The sequence below is a fragment of the Balaenoptera borealis genome, assembly GCF_965194805.1.
Source record: "Balaenoptera borealis genome assembly, chromosome: 3".
NCBI classification, from domain to species: domain Eukaryota; kingdom Metazoa; phylum Chordata; class Mammalia; order Artiodactyla; family Balaenopteridae; genus Balaenoptera; species Balaenoptera borealis.
Genome location: NC_138866.1, coordinates 49,591,512 through 49,613,822, shown reverse-complemented (window position 1 = coordinate 49,613,822; position 22,311 = coordinate 49,591,512). Strand labels below are relative to the sequence as shown.

Genomic DNA, 22,311 nt, shown 5'->3' with positions numbered 1-22,311 from the left:
AGCAAGTATCTGTCTGTATTTTCATAATGGTGTATTCTTCAGGTCATTTTTTCTTAGGACTTTAGGGTTCTTTGCTTTGAACTTGGAACAAAGAATAGTTACCATCTTACAATTTAGGAGGATGGGAATGATAGTGACCATTTTCACTCAACATGCCCAACCTGCAGACTACATCTGAAAGTGTAGCACAATTTTTAATGTGAAAGGTGAACTTATTCTGATAGTTATCATATGTTCTGAATTTCAAATAAGTATAATACAATAAAACTCACTTACTATAAACATAATACCATAATTTACTCTAATTTAGAAGATATTTCACATCTTATAGTACCACAGAATCAGTATTATGAACTATTGCTCAAAACAGAATACCAAGTGAGAAAATGTTTTAAAAAAGTCATTTTTTACTATGCATATATACACACCACTCTCCCAAACCCTTCCCCTATTTAAACACAATGTTCTTATAAAGGGATTAATTACTTAATGTTACACTGGCACATATAAAATATCTAAAATGTCTATCAATCAATGATAGTACTGGTAGTGGATTTTCTTTTTACTGTGTGGACATCAGAAAGCTTCTTTCATTCCACTTTGTCATTCATTTTTTGAAAGTGTTACTTAAACCAGTTGCACAAAGAAACAACAATGTCAAGACAAAGTGCCTAATAATATTAATAACTGCAGACTGTTAGTGCAGAATATCTAATATTCACCATTTCTATCTATTGATAAATTAACTCATTATTTTCATAGCAAAATAAAGATCATAATGTATGGTTATGGCGTATCTTAGAGAGGGCAGAGGATTTAACATGTTCTCTTTTTAAAGAAAAGCAAAGAAAATATTTACCCTCATTTCTGGTTCTATCCGTAAACAGTAAGGTTGATTCTGATATTGCTGAATTTCTCCAGTAATTTCAGCTACTTTCCTCCTCTTACTGAAATTGATTAAATCTTTCCCTTTCTTTTTTAAAAAATCATTATTCCCTTCTTCAGTCTTCAGAATATTTGTTAAATATATTCCTAGTAAAAAAAAGTATTTGAAGAACAGTTTTAAAATTGGTTACTTAACCATTTGAGAAAACAATTGATCTAGTAAAGTCAAAAGACAACCTATAATACAGCAGTTCTTACTAGTAAAATCTCTGATATATTTAATAATCAATTTTACATTAAGAATTTTTTTACATGGATGGAAACCATTTAAAATTGAAAGAAAATTAGGGTTTATAAAGAGCTTAATTTGCCATTTCTTAGTCTAATAGCCTAAAATAAAAGGGAGGAATCATTCACAAAGTCTAAAATTGTAAGTGTTAAATCTATTCTAACCATTTTAATATTTACTTATAAATCTTTAATGCCAATGATCTTAAATGATTACTGATCAATAAATTAATTTTAAGCCAATTCTGGTTAATAAGACTACAAATTTATAAACTAATTCTGCCCTCCCAAAGCCCGTAAATTAAATAGAAAAGAATTATTCTTCAGTTTTGGACAGGAAGAAAATCTTCAGTTCCTCTTTCATGCAAAATTACTGATTCATTTAAATCAGTGGCTCTCAGCTGGGGGCAATTTTGTCCCCCAGAGGACAGATATCTGGGAATGCCTGGAGACATTTTTGGTGCATGCTATGGTTTGAATGTTTGAATGTTCAACATTCATACATTGAAATCTTAATGCCCAGTGTGATATAGAATGAGGAGGTTAGGCCTTTGAGAGGTGCCCTCATGAATGAGACTATTGGTCTTAGAGATCCCACAGAGCTCCTTACAACTCTACGAGGTAATTACTAGAATCTTCACTTTATAGATAGAGTTTACATACAGAGTTTAGGTTTTATTTATCAATATAGACGGCTAATAAAAGCAGATGTGCTCAGATATAAAATCAGGACAATCTGCTTCTAGAGGCTGGTCTCTTTTCACTATATAACAAACTCCCCCTCAAAATATAAATCCATTTTTAGTAACTTACCAAAAAAAGGCACACAAGGTGGATTGATTGACTTAAGTTTCACTAGATATTTTTTAAAATGATCTTGACTTAATTCCACAGCTTCATCCAAAATTTTCCTTTTTCTTTCCTGCAATGCCTTTAAAATATATAAACTGAGCATAATTTGTTTTTTTACAATTCAATCATATTTTATAGATGCAGAGCTTTCAATTTTAAAATTTTGCAAATATTTGAAAAACAATTTTTAAAATTAAGAGATGAGTAGTATTTTTATCTGCACTTGCTGGAAATGATTTCTTATCTATAAATATAAAACTTTAAAACTTAGTTTTTTCTAATATAAATTAGAGGATTAAACAATAAAAAAATCTTCCACAGGACATTATCAGTTATAATCCTGATTAGCCAGAGTTTCAAGTTATAGCTGTTGGAGAAAAATATAATCCCATGGCATTCAAATATTTTTCCACTGAAAGGTCTTTTGGGGCTAAGGGTAATAAGGTTTTGGTAAAGAGGAGAAGGCTGTGGGAGAGAGACAAGAACTGAACAAAAATGTAGTAAACCAAGTAAGCAGTCATTTATTTTATATTTCCTTATTACATTTTTTAATTAAAAATGAATTATTTTATTTTTAACCTGATAGATACACACACACACACAAATTGACAGCAAACATTATACTTGATGGAAAACCATTCAACTCATTTCATTTTTTTTTTTTTTTAAGATTTTTTTGACGTGGACCACATTCAAAGTCTTTACCGAATTTGCTACAACATTGCTTCCGTTCCACGCCCCGGCCCTTTGGCTGTGAGGCATGCGGGACCCCAGCTCCCCTACCAGGGACCAAACACTCACCCCCCGCCCCCACACACTGGAAGGCGAAGTCCCAACTACTGGACTGCCAGGGAAGTCCCTCAACTCATTTCCTTTAACTTAAGGAAAAAGCAAAGGTGACTGCATTGTAATTTTTATTCAGTACTATACAGAAGTCCTAACTAGAATGGACAAGAAAAATGAATAAAAGACTAGGGATTGAAAAGAAAAACTGTCAGTATTCACAGAGGAAATGATTGTCTGTGAAGACATGAAGTAAATCTATAAATAGAATGTTAATGAGAGAATGTAGCAATATTGCTGGATATAAAACCAATAGGCAAAAATCAACTGCATTTCTAGATATCATCAACAAAGAAAACAAGATTATTAAAATATTCTAATATAAATCTAACAAAACAGATGTGAGATCTTCATCAAGAAAACCATAAACTTTATTAAATAAATAAATGGAGAGATACACCACGTTCATAGTTGGGAAGACTCATTATTGTAAAATTGTCAGTTCTTCATAACTGATTTATAGAACCAGTATAATTCTTACCAAAACCCCAACCTTTAAAATAATTAAACTTAAAATGATTCTAAAATTTATATAATAGCAAGGGGTCAAGAGTAAGTCACTCTTGGGAATTTCCTGGCAGGCCAGTGGTTAGGACTCGGCGCTTCCACTGCCAGGGCCCAGGTTCAATCCCTGGTCAGAGAACTAAAAAAAAAAAAAAAGTAAGTCACTCTTGAAAAAGAATGATTGGTTGGGACTTGCCCTACTATACTGTATCAAGAACTAGTATAAAATTATGGTAATTTAAACATGTGGCACTAGCACAGTAATAATCAAATACATCAAAGGAACAGGATAGAGGGACCAAAAACAGGCCCACACATTTATGGATACTCAACTTACGATACAGCTGACACTATAGGTCAATGGAGAAAGAATGGACTTTCAATAAATGTGTGAGATCAACTGGCTAGCCAAATGGAAATTAGATTCCATACTCAAAACTCATTTCCAGCTGGATTAAGGACTTAATGAGAAAGATAAAACATTAAGGTAACAGAGGAGGATCTATTATACAAGACACCAAAAAGCACAAATTACAAAGGAAAAAATAAGTAAATGTGACATTAAGAATTTTTGTTCATCAAAAGACATCATAAAAAATGGTGAAAATAGAAGCTTCAATCTGGAAAAAGATATTTACAACACACATAACTGACAAAGGATTAAAATCCAGTATATGAGAGAACTCATACAAATTCATTAGAAAAACTCAACCAAAAAAGTAAAAAATTTCCACAATATAAAGAGCCAATAAACATCTTAAAAGAGGTTCAAACTCATTACAAATTAGGGAATTATAAACCCACACCACAAGACTAGAAAAATAAAAGAGAACTGACAATATCAAGTGTTAGCGAGAATGTGGAACAACCAGAACTCAAGCTTCTGGTGGGAGTATAAACTGGTACGATTAATACTTGAGAAAACAATTGGGCATTATCTATTCTATCATCCAATAATTCTACTCCTAGGTATACAACTTAAGAGAAATTTGTGCATGTAAGCACCAGGATAGATGCAGAAAATGTTTATGGCAATATTACTGATAATAGTGCCACACTAGAAACAATCCAAATGACCATTAGCTAACTAACTAACAAACAAATAAATAAGCAAATAAAGAAAGAAATTTTGGTAAAGCTATTTCTATAATACGATACAGCTATAAACAAAGAATGAACTATAGTTAAAAAAACAACATGGATGAATTTTCGGAATATAATGTTGAGTAAAAAAATGTCTTAGAAGAATTATATTCATATATAATTAAGAAACATGAAAAATGAAACAATGTTTAGAGATACAAATAGTAAAACTATAGAAAAAAGCAAGAGAATGATAAGCACAAGATTCAGCATAGGAGTTGGCTCTGAAGGCGCAAGGAAGGAGATGGATTGGGAGGGGTTCTTAAACTGGATGCCAGGTAAACAGGTATTTTTTGTATTTTTATTCTTTATACCATATACCTATTTTTATAAATATTGTTGAATATAAATATTCAACACTTTAAGAAACTAAAGCTTAACTTCTCAAAATGAATACACTCCTTCAGAGTTTTCAAAATGAGAATTGAAATTATTAGTCTATTAGATAATTTGGCAATATTTGACTATTAATATCTTTAATATAAGTAAGTCCATACAAATCAATAACATGCAAACACTCAAATAGAAAAATACACACATAAAATCAGTCTAACCCTCCACTCCCCTCTAATCACAACCCACAGTAAGAACCAATGTGAAGAGAAGAGTATGTATCCTTCCACACTCTTCTCAATGCTTGTGCAACTCACTTACACGTTTACAGTTTGTTCTGTTTTGTTCCATCAAAATGAAATCATATTAATTTTTCTAAAGATTTTTTAAATGGCTTTTCCCCTAAATGTCACAACTATTCTTCCAAGACAATATACACAGATTCTATTCACTTTTTTTCTGTAGCTAACCAATATTCTACGCCATAGGCATAGGATAACATACTCAATCATTCTCCTACTGATGGACACAGGTTGTTTCTAGTTTTCTGCTACTACAATTAATGCTGCAGAAACTAGATCTTTGTACCTTAACTTTATAGTCCACTGCTTTTATTTCTGGGTCCAAAAGTATCTGCATTTTAACATATACTGCCAGATTACTTTCTAGTAACATTGTAAAAGTTCACATTCCCAAAGGCAAATGTATTTGCATGGCTGAGTCTCTAACTTTTCTATACTTTCTATATCTTCCGAATTTTCAATGATAAAACACTAAGCATACACAATTTTATAATTAAAAAAAACTAAGTTCTAGAAAGCATTCTCTGCATGTTATTCTTTCTTTGACTCTATATCACAGGTGATTAAAGTAATTTGTACATTTATATTTAAAATTCTTTGTCATTTATTTGAAACAATCAATGTACCACTGAAAAAATCCATTTGGAACTTCATTACATTTAGGTAAGCATATTAAACAGTCACAAAATTCATATTCTTTGATGAATTCTAGGCTCACTAATATATACTGATAGATTTTCTAATATTGTGATATCACTGTGTTTAAGGAGTAAGATGGATTTATAAAGGATTTACTCAAAAAGATCAGTGGTAGAAGGAATCTCTTTCACATTAATTTTTCTCCCCCCAAAAGGATGAACTATTTAAGCCTAAAACTTACCTCAAAGGTATGATCTAGTCTATAGACTGATACTGAATTTACTGCACTGACGATCTCTAATACACCATTGAAATTATTCAGATCTTGAAAAACTTGCAGAATTTCTATAATTCTACTTAGTACTGCCACCCGTTCCTCAAAATTTTCTGCTTCCACAATGCACCTAACCAAAAAAAAAGAAAACAGAAAATCATGGCTTAGAAAGCAAGTTCCTTGTTTCACATAGAAAAGAAGAAATATATTTTCAGCCAGAATTTCTGCTTATATATGACTTAATATTATAGAAGTATAACATTAAGAAGTAATAAGACAAAGTAAGTAAAAACTTACTTTTCAAACCAGAGAGTGAGATTTGTGGTGTGGCGAATCATTTTTAATAAATTTGGAGAATTTATTTCTTTATCTTCTTTGGTCCATACACTCCCTACAAGTTCAGAAGGTTGAACTTTCCTGTGGAAGCAAAAATCAATGCACTTAACCTACAAAGGATTAGTATCAAAATTATTTAAAGGTCTCCTAAAACTTAATAAGAAAAAGACGAGTCTAAAAGATAAATGAACAAACATAGAAGCAGGTAATTCACAGAGAAACAGAACTGAATAGCCACGAACATGAAAAAATACTTTAACTCTTACTCAGGGAAAAGAACATTAAACCACAAGGAAATCCCATTTTATTCCTATCACACTAACAGAAGTGTAATACCAAATGGGTAAAAACGTGGATAAAAAGGGAACTCTCCATCACTGATGTGCAAGTAAAAGTTGATACAACCATTTTGTAAAATAATTTGGCAATATCTCATAATACTGAAAATATACTTACTAGATCACCCAGCAATTTTACACCTAGGTATATATTCTAGATACACCAGTTTATAAGAAAACATTTTTAAGAATGTTCAGTCAAGCACCGTTTGCAAGAGTGAAAAATCCCAAACAACCTAAAGGCTCCTCATCAAGAGACTGGATAAATTGTGGAGTATTCATACAATGGAATACAATATAGCAATTAAAATAAGCAAACTAGAGCTATACTCAGCAACTTGAACAAATGCTAGAATCAATTTAAGTAAAAAACAAGTCACAGAATGATACATCAGTATAAACAGCCTTAAAATGTGCAAAATAATGCTACATATTGTTTATGAATGTGTGTATGTATATAAATTATAAAGACATACATAGGAATAGTAAATATCAAATACAAGATAGTGGTTATCCTTTGGAAGAAAGAAGAGAAATGGGATTAGAGAGAATTACACAAAGGGTTTCAATTTTATTTGTAATGCTTTTGTTGCTGATGAGCCCTCATTGTATTATCTTTTATATTTTTTTAATACCTGAAATACTTAATAAAAAATCAGATGGAAGAGCAGATTAAATTACTGTATACAGTGATTCAGGATTACATAATTTTTAAAAAATTGACCATTGGCATTGCCATCACTGTCCTACAGACTTGGCTATTATAATGATAAAAAAGTTCAGTAGATTTGAGTGTAAATGGGTACTTTGAACAGTCTTAGAAGTAAGTTTTTTTAAGTGGTTCTATTATTTCACCAGAAATTAGTTTACAAAGAGTGTCAGTATTTTACGTATGGTACCCTTGTTCCATAATACACATATCACTTAACAAACGTATTTCTACGTTCTGAAAGTAGGTCCACAGAGAGCTAAGTGCTCCCTTATTCCTGACATCCATTCATGTAACACTGTAAGGAAAAACCTGATTCTGTACTATTTGCTTTATCTAAGGAATAAGTCCCTTCATTCCCACCTATCACAAATCCCACAGTAAAGAAGCAACTTAAGTGCCCATCAACAGATGAATGGATAAAGAATTTGTGAGATACACACACACACACACACACACACACACAAATATCACTCAGCCATAAAAAAGAATGAAATTCTGCCATTTACAACAACATGGATGAACCTAGAGGATATTATGCTAAGTGACAGAAGTCAAAGAAAGACAAATACTGTATGTTATCACTTATATATGGAATCTAAAAAATATAACAAACAAATGAATATAACAAACAGACTCAGATATAGAGAACAAACTAGTGGTTACCAGTAGGGAGAGAGAAGGGAGAGGGGCAAATTAGGGGGACGGAATTAAGAGGTAACAAAGTACTATGTATAAAATAAATAAACTACAAAGATATATAGCACAGGTAATATAGCCAATATTTTATAGTAACTTTAAATAAAATAGCCACAAAAATATTGAATCACTATAGTGTACACCTGAAACTAATATAATATTGTGTATCAACTATACTTCAATTTAAAAAACTGTGTTTTCCTACAAAAAAAATCCTACAATATCAACAAAAACCACCTGAACTCCAAATTACTTAAAATATAACATGACAATCTGAATGAGATGGTAACAAACTCTGATGTGTGTGTAAATTCTGAACAGCACAGTCAGGGCAAATCAGAAACCCAATTCTAAAGAAGGTAAAGTTTTATATCTGGTGCCTTCCCACATTCTCCATTTACACTAAACTTTATATATTCTTGCTTTTCCCTGTGTAATCCCAGTTTTTAAAAAAAAACAATGGCTGCTAATCAGGATAACTTCTTAAGGGTGTTTGTATTTTAAAAGCGGCTCCTGAATGCAGAAAAGTTTTTGATGGAATGATAGTGGTAGGGGTTTATTTTCTGGCTGGGGCTGGCAGGTGGCGATTACCTAAAAGGCTTGTACTCTTTTTTTTTTTTTTTTGCAAGGCCTCTACTCTTCACAGGAGCCTGGGTTGTAAATGAAAGAAGAAAGCTTAAATTATGAGGTAGGAGAGGACAGAAAGAGGCTAATGTACCGGGAAGGACAGTGGTTTAAAAAAAAATGACAGAGGAAGAAGTTGATAAAGCAAGTTGAAAAGAGAAAAAACTGTGGTTAGGAAGGTATGAGATGTGTGAGTTAGTAATTCTGGAATAAAATTTGGAGTGATGACAGGTTCAGAATATGACCATAGGAAATGTCTGATTTGGAGTAAAGAATGACATTGGAAGTGATAAAGCCATGAAGCTAAAAGATTAGGTTGTAAATGGGTGATCTGTGTGGATACAGGGGCAGGAACTGCTTTATATATAAAGACAAATGATGGGATACAGATAAAAATAAATAGTCAAGCATATTTCTAGTGATCCTTATAAACAAAAGAAAATGGTTCAGAAGTTTTAAGTATGGTTCATCATCACACTACTTCAAAAATATACTTTTCTTTAAAGTGAGTATTGACTTTAAATAGCTGAAGTACTTGAGACTCCTTAAAAGAAGTGAAGAAATCTTTACTCCTCTAAGAATTTTGTTATTCATTTGCCTTGCAAACCTAACCCAGTCAAGCCCCACATTAAAATTCTGATTACATATTGAAAAAAAATATTTGATTACATATTTGAAAAAAAAAGAAGAAAGCTTATCTCACTCAATATTCTATTTACTTAGCTGCCCAGAGCCTAGCATCCATACTGACTGTCTTAACTGAACCAACTCAAACTAAAGCAATATGAGAAGTATTAGGAATAGGAGCTGGGTGACTGTCTAAAGTGGTTGCTATTGCACTGCATTAGTCTTCTCTCTGCCACTCCTCTTGTGAAGGATTGCTAGGACCTAATCTAGGCCTGAAGAGCAATAATTTATGACTTTCACCTGCAGAACAGACTATAGTTAAAAACTGTGCTATGAACTTTCTTCCCAACCCACAAGAATGGATGAAGTATTTTTAAGCACACATGAATAATTTTCAAAATGTTCTGAAAATAGATGGAACTGTTCAAAGTTCTTGAAAACAGAGCAGTGAATTAATGTTAATTGTCTACCTGTAGAGATCAGATTCCAAAAGTGTCAGCTGACGTGCAATTTCTATTGGATGAAGTGTCATGAGCTCAAACATTTCAAACTGTCCTAGTCTGCTGATATGCCATTCAATTGGTGGAGGTGGACTTTCAAAGGTAATATTATGGCTTATTCCATTTGCCTGAGCTTGTTTCTTCCTCTTGATGATCTTAGCAATTGACTCTACCCATTTCTTCATAGCTTTCCCTAGAAAAAGAACACAAACAAAAATGCCCTTTACTTGACAGATATAACTGCAAATCTTCATATAATCTGTAACTTTCATGCACCTTCAACAACTATCAACTCATAGCCACTTTTTGTTTCATCTAACCCCACTCATGTCTGCCCTCTACTCCTTATGTTATTTCAAAGCAAATCTATCATATAATTTCATTCATATTTAAGTATATCTAAAAGTTAAAAACTTTAAAATCATCATAATACAATTATCACATATAAAAATGACAATATCTTCTTAATATCATCAAATATCTAGTTAGTATTCACATTTCCCTGATTGTCTCATGTTTTATTACAGTTAGTTTGTATGAAATAGGATCTGAACAAGATCTACATATTGCATTGAGTCAGTATGTGTCAAGTCTCCTTTCATCTACAGGTTCCCCTTTCATCTCTCATTTTTGCTTGCAATTTATTTGTTGAAATTCAATCACTTGTGGAGTTTCCCAAGTCTGAATTTTGCCAATTCCATCTCTGTGGTATCATTTGCCATGTTTCTCTGTCCCTCTATTTTCTGTAAATCAACACATACAGATTTGATCTGGTCCAGGATAAACTTTCGACATGAATACTTGCAAGACTATTTCTGATAAGAGGCATATAACGTCTCTCTTTTTATGATGTTACTAGGAGTTGAGAAATGGTAATATTCTAATTCTATCATTCCTTCTTCACTTATTAGTTGCAATGCTTCTTTAAAAACTTTCCCTCATCAACTATTTAGTTATCTTGAGGTATAACTTGTATAGGAAAGGCCTTTAAACAAAATCATTTACTTGCTTTATTCTAATATGTGTGTGTATTTTAGAAGCTTCTTAGATCACATATACTCTAGTGTCTTCATTAAGAACATTAAGTTAAAAATTAACTTAGTACTATAAACAATTTTAAAGCACACATGATAAAAATGTGTTTTAAACATCTCAAAACTGGAACAAAGGAATCACATTCTCTATTTAAAGTAAAATTTGCCTTAAAGAACAAGTAGGAGATGAAAGAAGCTAGACTTAATTACGGTATTCTTAATTAATGCCTTATACTATCAGAGAAAACATGAATTTTCTTGATTCAACAGCATACATTTGATATGTACATTTGTTTAATGTTCACCACCTAGAGTTTCATTTCATGGGCTGTGTTCTGAAACTTCAGGTAGGAAACTCCTATCTTTCAGGTGTCAAAAATATACCAAAAACTTTTCCAGGGGAAGTAAATATTACTTAAGAAGCTGTTAACCATTCAAAACTGAAGAATAAGATTAAGGAGGATACGAAAACAGATTAAATTACACAAATATTTAATTATTTAAAGGAATGGCAACCATGAGATGAGATAACATTAAAGGGCTTAAATTTACTAAAGAGGACTTTTGACTTCTTAAGAAAAAAAGATTCTCCTAAAAAACTTCAAAAGGCAAGATTTTAACACTTCAGGTGGTTCTAAACACATGTGAGCTCCATAGAGTCTATTAAAATTATTCCAAATGTTATTTCTGCCTTTTAAAAATGAAAAAGTTTAGCTTCTTAAATTGAAAGTCATATAAATTTTTTAAAAAACTCATATGAGACAGAAGATTCAATCAAATCTTCAAATAATATACCTCTTACACTTGAAATGAAGGATTCTAGTCTTTCAAGCAACTCCAAGTCTCTTTCAAAGTCATAAAAATGGTGTTCAACCCAGTGCCGAAACACATTTAAGATCCTGACAAAATGAAAAGAAACACATTTTAGTGAAACCCAAGCATTCAGTTATACTTCTTTCACTTCTCTAATGCCATGGTGATACTTTTATATACTAGGGCCAATATAACACTCAAAAGAGTCTCTAATTTCTATTTAACTAATACCTTAAGTGCTTCAGTAATATGAACTGTTTATTATTCAAAAATTATACTTTAAAAAATTTATAAGCATAAAAATCATGGCTTCTATACTTAATTATCCATTTATGTTCTGGAAAAGTACTTTTTCTTTATTTATATGTAGAAAATTCATACTCTGTACAATACAAAAGCAACTTTTAAGTTCTTCAATTATAAAAGGATTTTTTTTAAAGCCTAAAATTTGATATATTTTCCACATAAAATGGAAAACCAACTAAGATGTAGTGTATTTGGTTCTAAATTCAAGCGCTATCAATCAAATTCCTATGTAATTTACAGGTAGGTTCACATTCTTTTATTTCAAAAGACAAAAATATTTCTGACAGAGAGCTATTTTGTTTTACAGTACCTCAAAAATAATTACTTACAGAGATTTAAGCAATAGAGATTTAAGCAATCTATACAAATAAAACATTCCATTCTCCACCACAAAGATACAGATAGTGTATATTAACTACATTAGCATTTTTCCTTCATTATTTCAATGAATATTTCTAGTTTATCTTCCCACCCACTGCCCGTGACCCCAGCAACTGTCAGACAATAGTTTTTCTCCCAGACTAAGAAACTATTTTAAATTACTAATGGTATCTGTAATAAAACAACCTTAAGTGCCTGGTTAGGTCAGTGGCTTAGAGAGTATTTCAAATGATCACAAAATTGTTAGCTTCTAGGCTAACACTAGTTTTCAAATAACTGTGCTTCCATCCTTTCTACTTCCTAGTTTCTACAGAATCCAATGTAATTTAAAAATTATTGTATCATGTAAAAGAAAAAAAATATCTCATCATTAGATACCAACAAAATTAAGAAAAGTAAGATAATCCAAAGACGGGGAGAAAATATGTGTAAAACACTTATCTGACAAAAGACTGGCATCCAATCCTACTCAATACACTACTACAACTCCATAATGAAAAGACAAACAACTCAATAAAAAATAGGCAGAAGATTTTAATAGTCTTGACCAAATAAATACGAATAGCCAATAACAGACAATAAAAAGTTCTCAACATTGCATCATTGGAAAAATACTAATTAAAATCATAAAGAGATATCACTATACCCCACCTGTTCGGCTAAGGTATGAACACTGACATCACTAAATACCGGTAAGGATAAGGAACAACTGGAACTCTCATACATTGTTGGTGAGAGTATAATATTGTACAATTACTTTGGGAAAAGATTTGGCAGTTTCTTTTAAAATTAAGCACACACTTACCCTATGACCCAGCCTCCCACTTTGAGTTATTTACAAAAGATATATGAAAAAGTATGTTCACGAAAGACTTATAAACTTCATAGCAGCTTTAATCATAATGATCAAAAACTGAAAAGAACCCAGGTGTCCTTCAGTGGGAAAGTGAATAAACAAATTGTGGTATATTCATTTAATAGCATACCATCTCAGCAATAAAATAGAACAAACACTGATACAAGCAACAACATACTCAAAAGCATGTTGAGTGGAAGAAGTCAGACACAAAAGAGTATATAATACACAAATCCATTTATATGAAAGTATAAAACAGGTAAAAGTAATCTATATAGGAAACTGAAAGCTGCTTTGGGCAATGAGAACAAAAATTGATTAGAATGGGCATGAGGGAACTTTGTCGGGTGATAGTAACATCTTATACACCTTGACAGGAGTGTGAATTATAGAGATGTATTTGTTAAAAATTCAAAGTACACTCAAGATGTGTGTGTTTCATTATATACACATTTTACAACAACAGAATAAACAAATACTGAACTGTTAATTACATACAAACTGAAGTATTTGAAGAGAAATGTACTTTGAAACATGTCCCCCAAATTAGATGATTAATGGACCAAGAGAAGAATGATAAATCCATAGATCTGTGATAAAATAAGGATAGTAAACTGTTAACAGTAGATCTAGGTGGTAGATTCCTAGGTGGTACGGTTCACTGTAAAATTCTATCACCTTTGCGTTATGTAAAAATTTTGTAATACAATGTTGGAAAAAGTTACTATCATTATAAAAATTACTATTATTGCTAAAAATCCTTCAATGCTTATAGGCCAAGTTTAATAATTTGGCATGGATTTCAAGGCCACTGACAACTCCGCCCATTCCACGTAGTTAATCTCATCTACTATATTACCTGCAATACAATTCATTCCTCTTGAGTCATTTTCCTTACCTATTTCCTCTGCACACTACCCTCATTTCTGCCTTCCTGCATTTGTTCATACTATTTCTCACGACTCTGAATACCAACAATCACCTTTCTGCCTATCTATCTAAATCCTACATATCCTTTTCAGATATGGGAGCAATTTCAGATTTTACCTCTTCCAAAATGTTTTCCCTAAATTTTCCTGAAATTTTATGAGGATGTATCTTTCTAAGCCACTTAAACACTTGAACATTTAAAGTAGAATAATATACAACTGTTTCATGTATCTCTTTTCCCCAATAAAACTGTAATATCACAGTGGCAAAGAGGATATTCTATGCCTTTTTGTTTGTTTGTTTGGCAGCGCTGCACAGCATGCAGGATCTTAGTTCCCAAACCAGGGATCGAACCTGTGCCCCCTGCGATGGTAGCATGGAGTCTTAACCACTGCACCACCAGGGAAGTCCCTCTATGCTATTTCTGTATTCACTATAGTTACAAGTACAGGGCTGAGAACACAGAAAATGCTCAGAAATAAATACTTAAAGAACATATATGACTGAGAGTCTAATATTATATTCTGCTCTAATATAGCAACCTCATAAATGTGTGCCTCATGTCAAGGGGCTTAATTTGAGTGTGGATTAGTACAAATGCATCACAGCTAGTAGAAAAAAATTAATTACTTCTTTATTGTTCAGGGGTAAATAATCTCATCTTCTTATACAAAGAATGACATATTAAAAGTTTTGGCTGAGAGACATACAGTTGGGAGCACTATCATTCCTCTAAAACTGCATTTATTTGTGGCAATTACCCTGGAAAATAAGCAGTTAATACACTCAGTTTCAAAATGTCAATTTATTCGTTAACATTAATCAAGGAAACTTAACACTTACAGGGAAAGAAACAATATTTAGATCATATACAATTAATAAGATATCTCAGTTTTCCCATGGAAAAAGGTAGATAATACTTTGGTTTTTCACTTGGACTATAAATAAGCCTAATCAAACGAGCTTCCAATTTTCAATGCTCAGTGAACACTGAAACAAAGAAGCACTGGCTTAGCAAGTCAGATATGGGTCCTCTCCTGTCACTCCCTTCATTTGACCTATCTCAAATTACTTTATCCTGTTAAGTTTCGATTTTCTCTTATACAAAGTGGAAATAGTAATTGTGTTGTGAGGACGAGATAAAAAAGATAAAGCACTTAGGCACACAGAGTAACCTAACAACCGGCAGATGTTATTATCAAATACATTTTTAGAAATTATTAAACAGATAACCAATAAGGACCTACTGTATAGCACAGGGAACTATACTAACTATCTTGTAATAACCTATAATGGAAAAGAATCTAAAAAAGAAAAAATATATATATAAAAAACTGAATCACTTTGTTGTACACCTGAAACTAACACAAGACTGTACATCAACTATACTTCAGTAAAAATTTTTTTAAAAAGAAAAAGCATGAAAAAAAAGAAATTATTGAAATGACACTTTTTAGACAAGTAACAAATGTCTATGTATCTTGTGGGGAAAGAGTACGGAAAGAACTAGAACTTTCATAAATATTATAAATGGTAAAAAAAAGCCCAGAATTACTAAATGATCACAATGAGACAACGAAGAAAAAAAGGGGAGGGGGGATTGACAGTAGGCAAAATTCATATGAAATTTTATAATTTTTATTTATTAGGTACCCTGGTCTGTAAGCATAACATATCACATGCTAGAGATATCTGATGCATATAACACAGTATATTTTAATAATTAAATTTCTTCAGGGAATTAAGAGTAGCTTCACATAAAAAGAACTTTGGAAGTTTAACTTAAACTGCTATGAAATTAATAATACCTACATCTGAATTAAGAGGTAAAAATTTTTGTGCTAACTATATATTGAAAATTGAATGGCACATAAAAAATATAATATTCAGGCCAAACCTAAGTTGTACTGGTTGGACGTATTCCTTGCGAAACCTTTTAAGGTCTGCGCTGATTGGCTGCTCGCCTTTCTCTACTGCCAATTTATCTGCTTCAGTAGGTTCTGGCTCTGGAATTTCAAATCTAAGAAGAAAAGCAAAATGAGAGAAATTTTTTGTTGTTCATACAGAAATGAGAAAGATTTCAAATACAGCAGAAAAATATTTTAACTAAGCAACCTTCTTTACTACCATTTATGTGAAAAGTGCAATTACTGATAAACTTCTCTTAAAGTATTACATACTACAAAAAACTGCCCTTTGCCTATAGTACTAAGTACTTATATTCTTACTTTTATCAAAAAAAAGTTTAATAACTAGCATTGACCAACATAGGAAAGGTCAGTGGAAAAGATCCAAGAAAGAATCTATAAAGAGTATGACCTCTTTAAAGAACATAACAGAGATACCTTATCTAATAATCTGTCCTTAATATTTATTTTATTAAAATGAAAGTAAACGTAAATTTCCTAAAATAAATGAATATAAATCCAAAGAGAAGTCCCACACTGAACTTTAAATATTATTTAAAAAAACGTAACTAAGTGGAAAAGGTAAATAAATCAAAGTTAAAAAAAAAACCTTCCCCAACCATAGGAAATATAGCTAAAATAGAAGTCTAACATGTGCTTTCCTTATTTTGGACATGGAAAGGCAGCTAAGTAAATCTTCATAGCACATTACACTAACTCAGTCTGCTATACTTAGTTTCATGGAACAACATAATGATAGAGGTCCAGATAAAATTCTGGCAGTAAGTTTGAAAATGTAAAACAAAAATTATTTTGAAGTCCAGATACTATAATTTAACCTATAAAGCATTTAAAGTACCACTAACATACTCAGTAAAAAAAAAAGTCAATCCAAAACTTAATTTAAAAAAATTAATCATAATAAGGAAATTTTAATTTTTTCAGGTCTAATAATGATACTGTATTATGCTTTTAATAAGGATACTTATCTTTTAGAAATACCAAATGGGAATATTTACAGATGAAATATGTTGCCAAGGATTTACTTCAAAATAATCCTGGAATTAGGGTGTTCAAGTCAGTACGGAAACAGATGAAACATGAGTTGATAATTATTGAAGTTGGATGATTGATAGATGGGGTTTATTATATTCTATTTACTCTTGTTTATGTTTAAAAATTTTCCACAATAAAAAGTTTGTTTCAGAAGTAAAAAGTCTCTTTCAACGAAGTACTGTTTTATTGCATAGAAAAAATTTCATTAAAATTCATAGTTTTTTTATCCTGTAAAAATGGGTCTCTCTGATTACCACTATAAATATTGCTAAGATCTGAAAAGATCTGTTATAAACAGCGATTTCAGTAAGTATGCTGCTTGAAGAGAATAGTAATACTGCAAATTTAATGTCAAATAAATTATGTTCAAAAACTACCTGAGTACATACTAGATACCTAGCACTTTGCAAGGTACAAAACAGTTAACTTTTTAAAAAATGTAAATATAAGTGAAATATTTTTCTTACCGTTCAATCAGTAAGCTTAGCAATTCCTGTGGTTTACAAAATGAACGATACGTAGTAAGAAAAGTGCGAACAAAATTAGGATCTGAAAAAGTAGAGCATAAAACAGGTTGCATATTCAATTTATTCAGTTTAATTAATTCAGAGTACCATATTTTGGAGGGCTTCCTTCCTTACATACCTGCATACATGTGATATGTTAACCTTTCAATTAATTTCACCACAGTTCCTCCTTTAATAATGGGGATTCCACTTCTACTTTGCAAGTTGTCTTCAAAAACAATGTTTTCCTCAGAGTCTTTTACCACAAAACGATACACTTCAGGACTCGGTAATCTAAGTGGTTGTTCATTTTCTTCCTTCAATAATACTGAATCTAGCATTCGATCTAGAGTACTACGATAATGAAGAGAAATAAGTGCTGCCATCCAATTATTTTTCTCTTCAGCAGACTTAGCAGCAAATATTATGCTGTTTTCATCTTTGGATACTAATTCAAAAGCATGTTTGCACTCGCAAGTATCTTCTTTATCACATATTTGTATTTTCCTCATGACAAATTTTTCTTTTAATCTGTATTCTGCACTACTGTGTCCTGGAAGGCGTGACTGGCTATGATTGGGTTTGCAGCTAATCATTAAGCCATCAAAGAGAAAAATATGCCGTTCGTGTTTAGCACCAATTCTTGTCAATGGGCCTTCCATAATAAATTCATTACAACACTGTCCAATATCTTTGCCTTCCCATCCATCTATGTTTTTCTGAATTTCATTCATTTTTTTAATAGCCAGGTGCTTGCTTCTTAATTGACGATTATAAAAAGGGCAAACAGGATCCCTAAAAAAACAGCAACAACAACAAAAAAAACCCAGATAAATTTAGCTTATTCAATGGCTAAGCAACCTTAATTGCCTTAGGTATGAACTACCTCAAATCAAGTGACAAAAATATTAAATAACTAAACACTAGATTTTGCACACAGCATTTACTCTCTTCTAACTTCGCCACTAAATAATACATGCCTCAATTTCATCATTGTGAAAGAGAAATAGTACAGGCTCTATATATCATTCTTAATGCCATAAGAATTAAAATGAAAATAACACTAAATTTCTTATATAAATGATACAAAACTTATTGAAGGTATCTTTAAAAAATTTTATTAAATATATCTTAACAATATGACAATGCCAATTTTAAAAGACTAAAGGACAAAAGAAAAATGTAAAACAAAACTATAACTTTCAAGAATGCAACTATCACTGTAAGCAACACTTCTTTAGAAAACCAGACATCAGACATAAGAGAAGTATTCCATAAGCATTCATATTTTCAACAGTTTGGAATTACCCAGGTCGGCGTCTAGGTGAATACTGCTTGTAAATTCGGTCCATACTACCTTGGAGATTCATGAGAGCAGTAATAGCTTGGTTCAAACATTCTCTGTCTTCATGCTCTTCACTACATGCTTTCAATTGCTAAGAAAAACCAAAAAGAAAAATTAAACCTGCATTGGTCAATTCTTTCCCTTTCTCATAATTAGAGGAAGCAGCAACAAATATTATGAACTCTCAAAAGAATTTTAAATACACTTAATAAAAACAACTATAATTTTATATAATTATGCATACCTCCTGATCCTTCAAACCAGCCCTTTTTCTACATATGTAAATATAACACAGATATTACTACCATTGCAATCAGAAAAAAAAAAAAAGCAACTGTGATAACTATTTGGACATTTTCCAGATATATCAAAATAGTTTAAAATATGCAAAGCATGAAGCTTACAAGTTACTTTTATTTATGAGTAACTATGAACAGAGAAAAGATAAACACGTATTGCTTCACATTCTCTAATGACTAAATTCTTAAGTTTTAGAGATTTCTAAAAGCTTGCATATCTTTGTTATACAACACAATCGAGCATGCTAACTTTAGCAATTCAATCTACCATAAACTTTCCTACAAACAGCATCACACAAAAATTCAACTGATATTTTTTACATCGTAAAATTCAACTATTCTAGTAAACATCAAGAAACCATGAGTTAATATCCTATCTTACTAATCTTAAAAATAAGATTTATAATTACAAATTGTGTTATTAATCCTAACAACTCTGGCTTTATTTCACTTAACCAAAAACTTCTCCCATAGATCAGTCTCAAAATGGAAGACAATTCATCTTATAATAAATAATTCAGATTGCATGATGTGTCAGTGTTTTAATTTGTTTGACAGAAGAATTCAAAGTGGAGCATTATACAGAGATTATGTAGATACAAATACAAATTTATGTGAGAATACATGAGAATATGGAAAAATTACAATTGCTTCAGAAAATTTTTTAAAATTTAAGTGTATTTCATGATCTTAAACTACCTCACTAGAAATTTTATGACAAATTTTCCTTATATTCCAAGAACAATCTGAAAACCATTCAGCAATGGTTCCCTTTCCTCAGCAAGGAACTGAATGGATACTGTTTAAGTACTAGATCCATTAACTTTCATTTATACGTCTAGAAATTATTCTCTAAAAAAAAAAAATTATTCTCTATATAGAGCACAGAGCCATCTGATATTTTTCAAGATACATATAGAAGTCTTGCTATCAAAGATTTGCAATATAAATAATTTAAGTGACTAACATCAGAAATAAAACCTTCATCTCTAGATTTAAGAAACAGAAAATTGAAAAGATAAGGAAAAAGAGACAAAAAACCACAGGAAGTTTGAAAAATGATCTGCACTCGATCGTCCTGACTTCTGAAGGTGAAAATTACTACCAAATCACTTATTTTGCTGTTTGAAAGACTTCTTACAAAAAGATTCTTTTCAGCTCCACTCTAAAATACTTCCCTAGTAAATATGGACACTGATGATATAAAATGCTTAAGTACAGGTTTTTTATTCTTATTGCTTTTGTTGATCCAAATTTCCAAATTATCACTAATAACGAGATTCTACCAAAATGAGAACTGCTTTTCAATTTAGGTGTATGAGGATACTAAATTTCTACTGTCTACTTGGTCTTAAGTCTGATCAAACTCTTCCACATAAATGGCCTTGTCATTTCTAAATATCCATGAAGAATTACAGGCTGTCAAAGAGAAACAAAACTTCACGATGATTTCTTGGTGATACAAGTATACAAAACAATGGCTTTCTTTGGCATAAACGTAGTCCAATAATTTGCTAAACGTTTCTTGAATTTTTGGCAGTGAGATTCAACAAACATCAGACTAATGAATATCCAAGCTAATTCTCTATAGATGTTTGAAAGAATGCATTCTTACAGTGACATGGAAATTACCACACTGAACTGCCTTGCAAGTTAAGTCATGCTCTTTCACACTGCTACCGCTTTCTACCTATCTGCCTCTGCTCCTCCTTACCTACCTGGTGAATTCAGCCTCTATGATACAGTTCAAATGCCTCCTCCCTATGAAGCTCTTTCCTTTTTTCTCCCCCCTTAAGTTTTTTCTTTTGAAATATCATATTTGTAGAAAAGTTATAAAAATAATACAAGTAACTGCTGTATACTCTTGAGTCACCAGTTTTTTTTTTTTAATAAATTTATTTTTGGCTGCGTTGGGTCTTCTTTGCTGCGCGCGGGCTTTCTCTAGTTGTGGCGAGCGGGGGCTACTCTTCCTTGCAGTGCGCGGGCTTCTCATTGCGGTCGCTTCTCTTGTTGTGGAGCACGGGCTCTAGGCGTGCGGGCTTCAGTAGTTGCAGCACGTGGGCTCAGTAGTTGTGGCACGTGGGCTCTAGAGCGCAGGCTCAGTAGTTGTGGCACACGGGCTTATTTGCTCCACGGCCTGTGGGATCTTCCCGGACCAGGGCTCAAACCCATGTCCCCTGCATTGGCAGGCGGACTCTTAACCACTGTGCCACCAGGGAAGCCCTGAGTCACCAGTTTTTAACACTTTGCCACACAGGCTTCATCATTCTGTGTGTGAGTGTATGTGCATTTTCCCCCTGAACTATCTGAGAGTAGTTCGTGATACAGTCCTCTCATTTCCTTGCTGAGGAAGGTGAACCATTGCTAAATGGTTCTGAGATTCTTTTTGGAATATAGGAAAATTCAAATATATCACAAACTACTCTCAAATAGTGTTATTCCCCTTTACTCCTTTGATATTTCAGCAATGTGTCTTAGAACAAAAATTCTTTTACCGTATAGTGATCAACTTCAGGAAATTTAACATTAGTAATGTTCTGTAATCTAATTTACAGTGCATATCCAATTTAGTTAATGTCCCAATCCTGTCCTTTAGTACAATTTCCCCCCAATACAGGATCCAGTCAGTGTGTACTTAGCTATCATGTTTCTACTGTCTCTTTTAATCTGTAGTAGTTCCTCAGCATATGCCTTTTATGGCTCCCCCAATTAAATAACACCAACACACCAGAACAGTAGGATAAACCTCTGCATACCCAACACTCATATAAATTTTTTTCTAACTTTCCTAGACAGAGGTTAGTTACTCCTGACTCAGTAATCCCACAGAACTACTTCTATTAGGCACTTACTACATTGTAATTATTTGTCTGATGTTCATCTTCTTTACTAAACCATGAACTCCTTAAAGCTTGGGGATATATTTTATTCATTTTTAGTACAGTACCCACAAATGGTAGGTACCCAATAGGGTAATCAGAA

General features: G+C 32.0%; 1 protein-coding gene across 4 annotated transcripts in view; it reads right to left on the bottom strand.

Annotated features, from left to right (window-relative positions):
* The window catches only part of SOS2 (SOS Ras/Rho guanine nucleotide exchange factor 2), a 100,007-nt gene that overhangs the window by 15,695 nt on the left and 62,001 nt on the right, over window positions 1-22,311 (bottom strand). For 3 of the 4 annotated variants that reach the window (XM_082384801.1, XM_082384802.1, XM_082384804.1), the window contains 10 exons: window positions 18,994-19,121; window positions 17,825-18,480; window positions 17,647-17,728; window positions 16,114-16,236; window positions 11,726-11,829; window positions 9,867-10,089; window positions 6,361-6,480; window positions 6,031-6,193; window positions 1,987-2,104; window positions 860-1,032 (listed from right to left, as the gene is read on the bottom strand). In XM_082384801.1, coding sequence (XP_082240927.1) covers window positions 860-1,032; window positions 1,987-2,104; window positions 6,031-6,193; window positions 6,361-6,480; window positions 9,867-10,089; window positions 11,726-11,829; window positions 16,114-16,236; window positions 17,647-17,728; window positions 17,825-18,480; window positions 18,994-19,121 — 1,890 coding nt within the window. The remainder of the gene's footprint in view (window positions 1-859; window positions 1,033-1,986; window positions 2,105-6,030; window positions 6,194-6,360; window positions 6,481-9,866; window positions 10,090-11,725; window positions 11,830-16,113; window positions 16,237-17,646; window positions 17,729-17,824; window positions 18,481-18,993; window positions 19,122-22,311) is intronic. The other variant, XM_082384803.1, reaches the window with a different exon arrangement.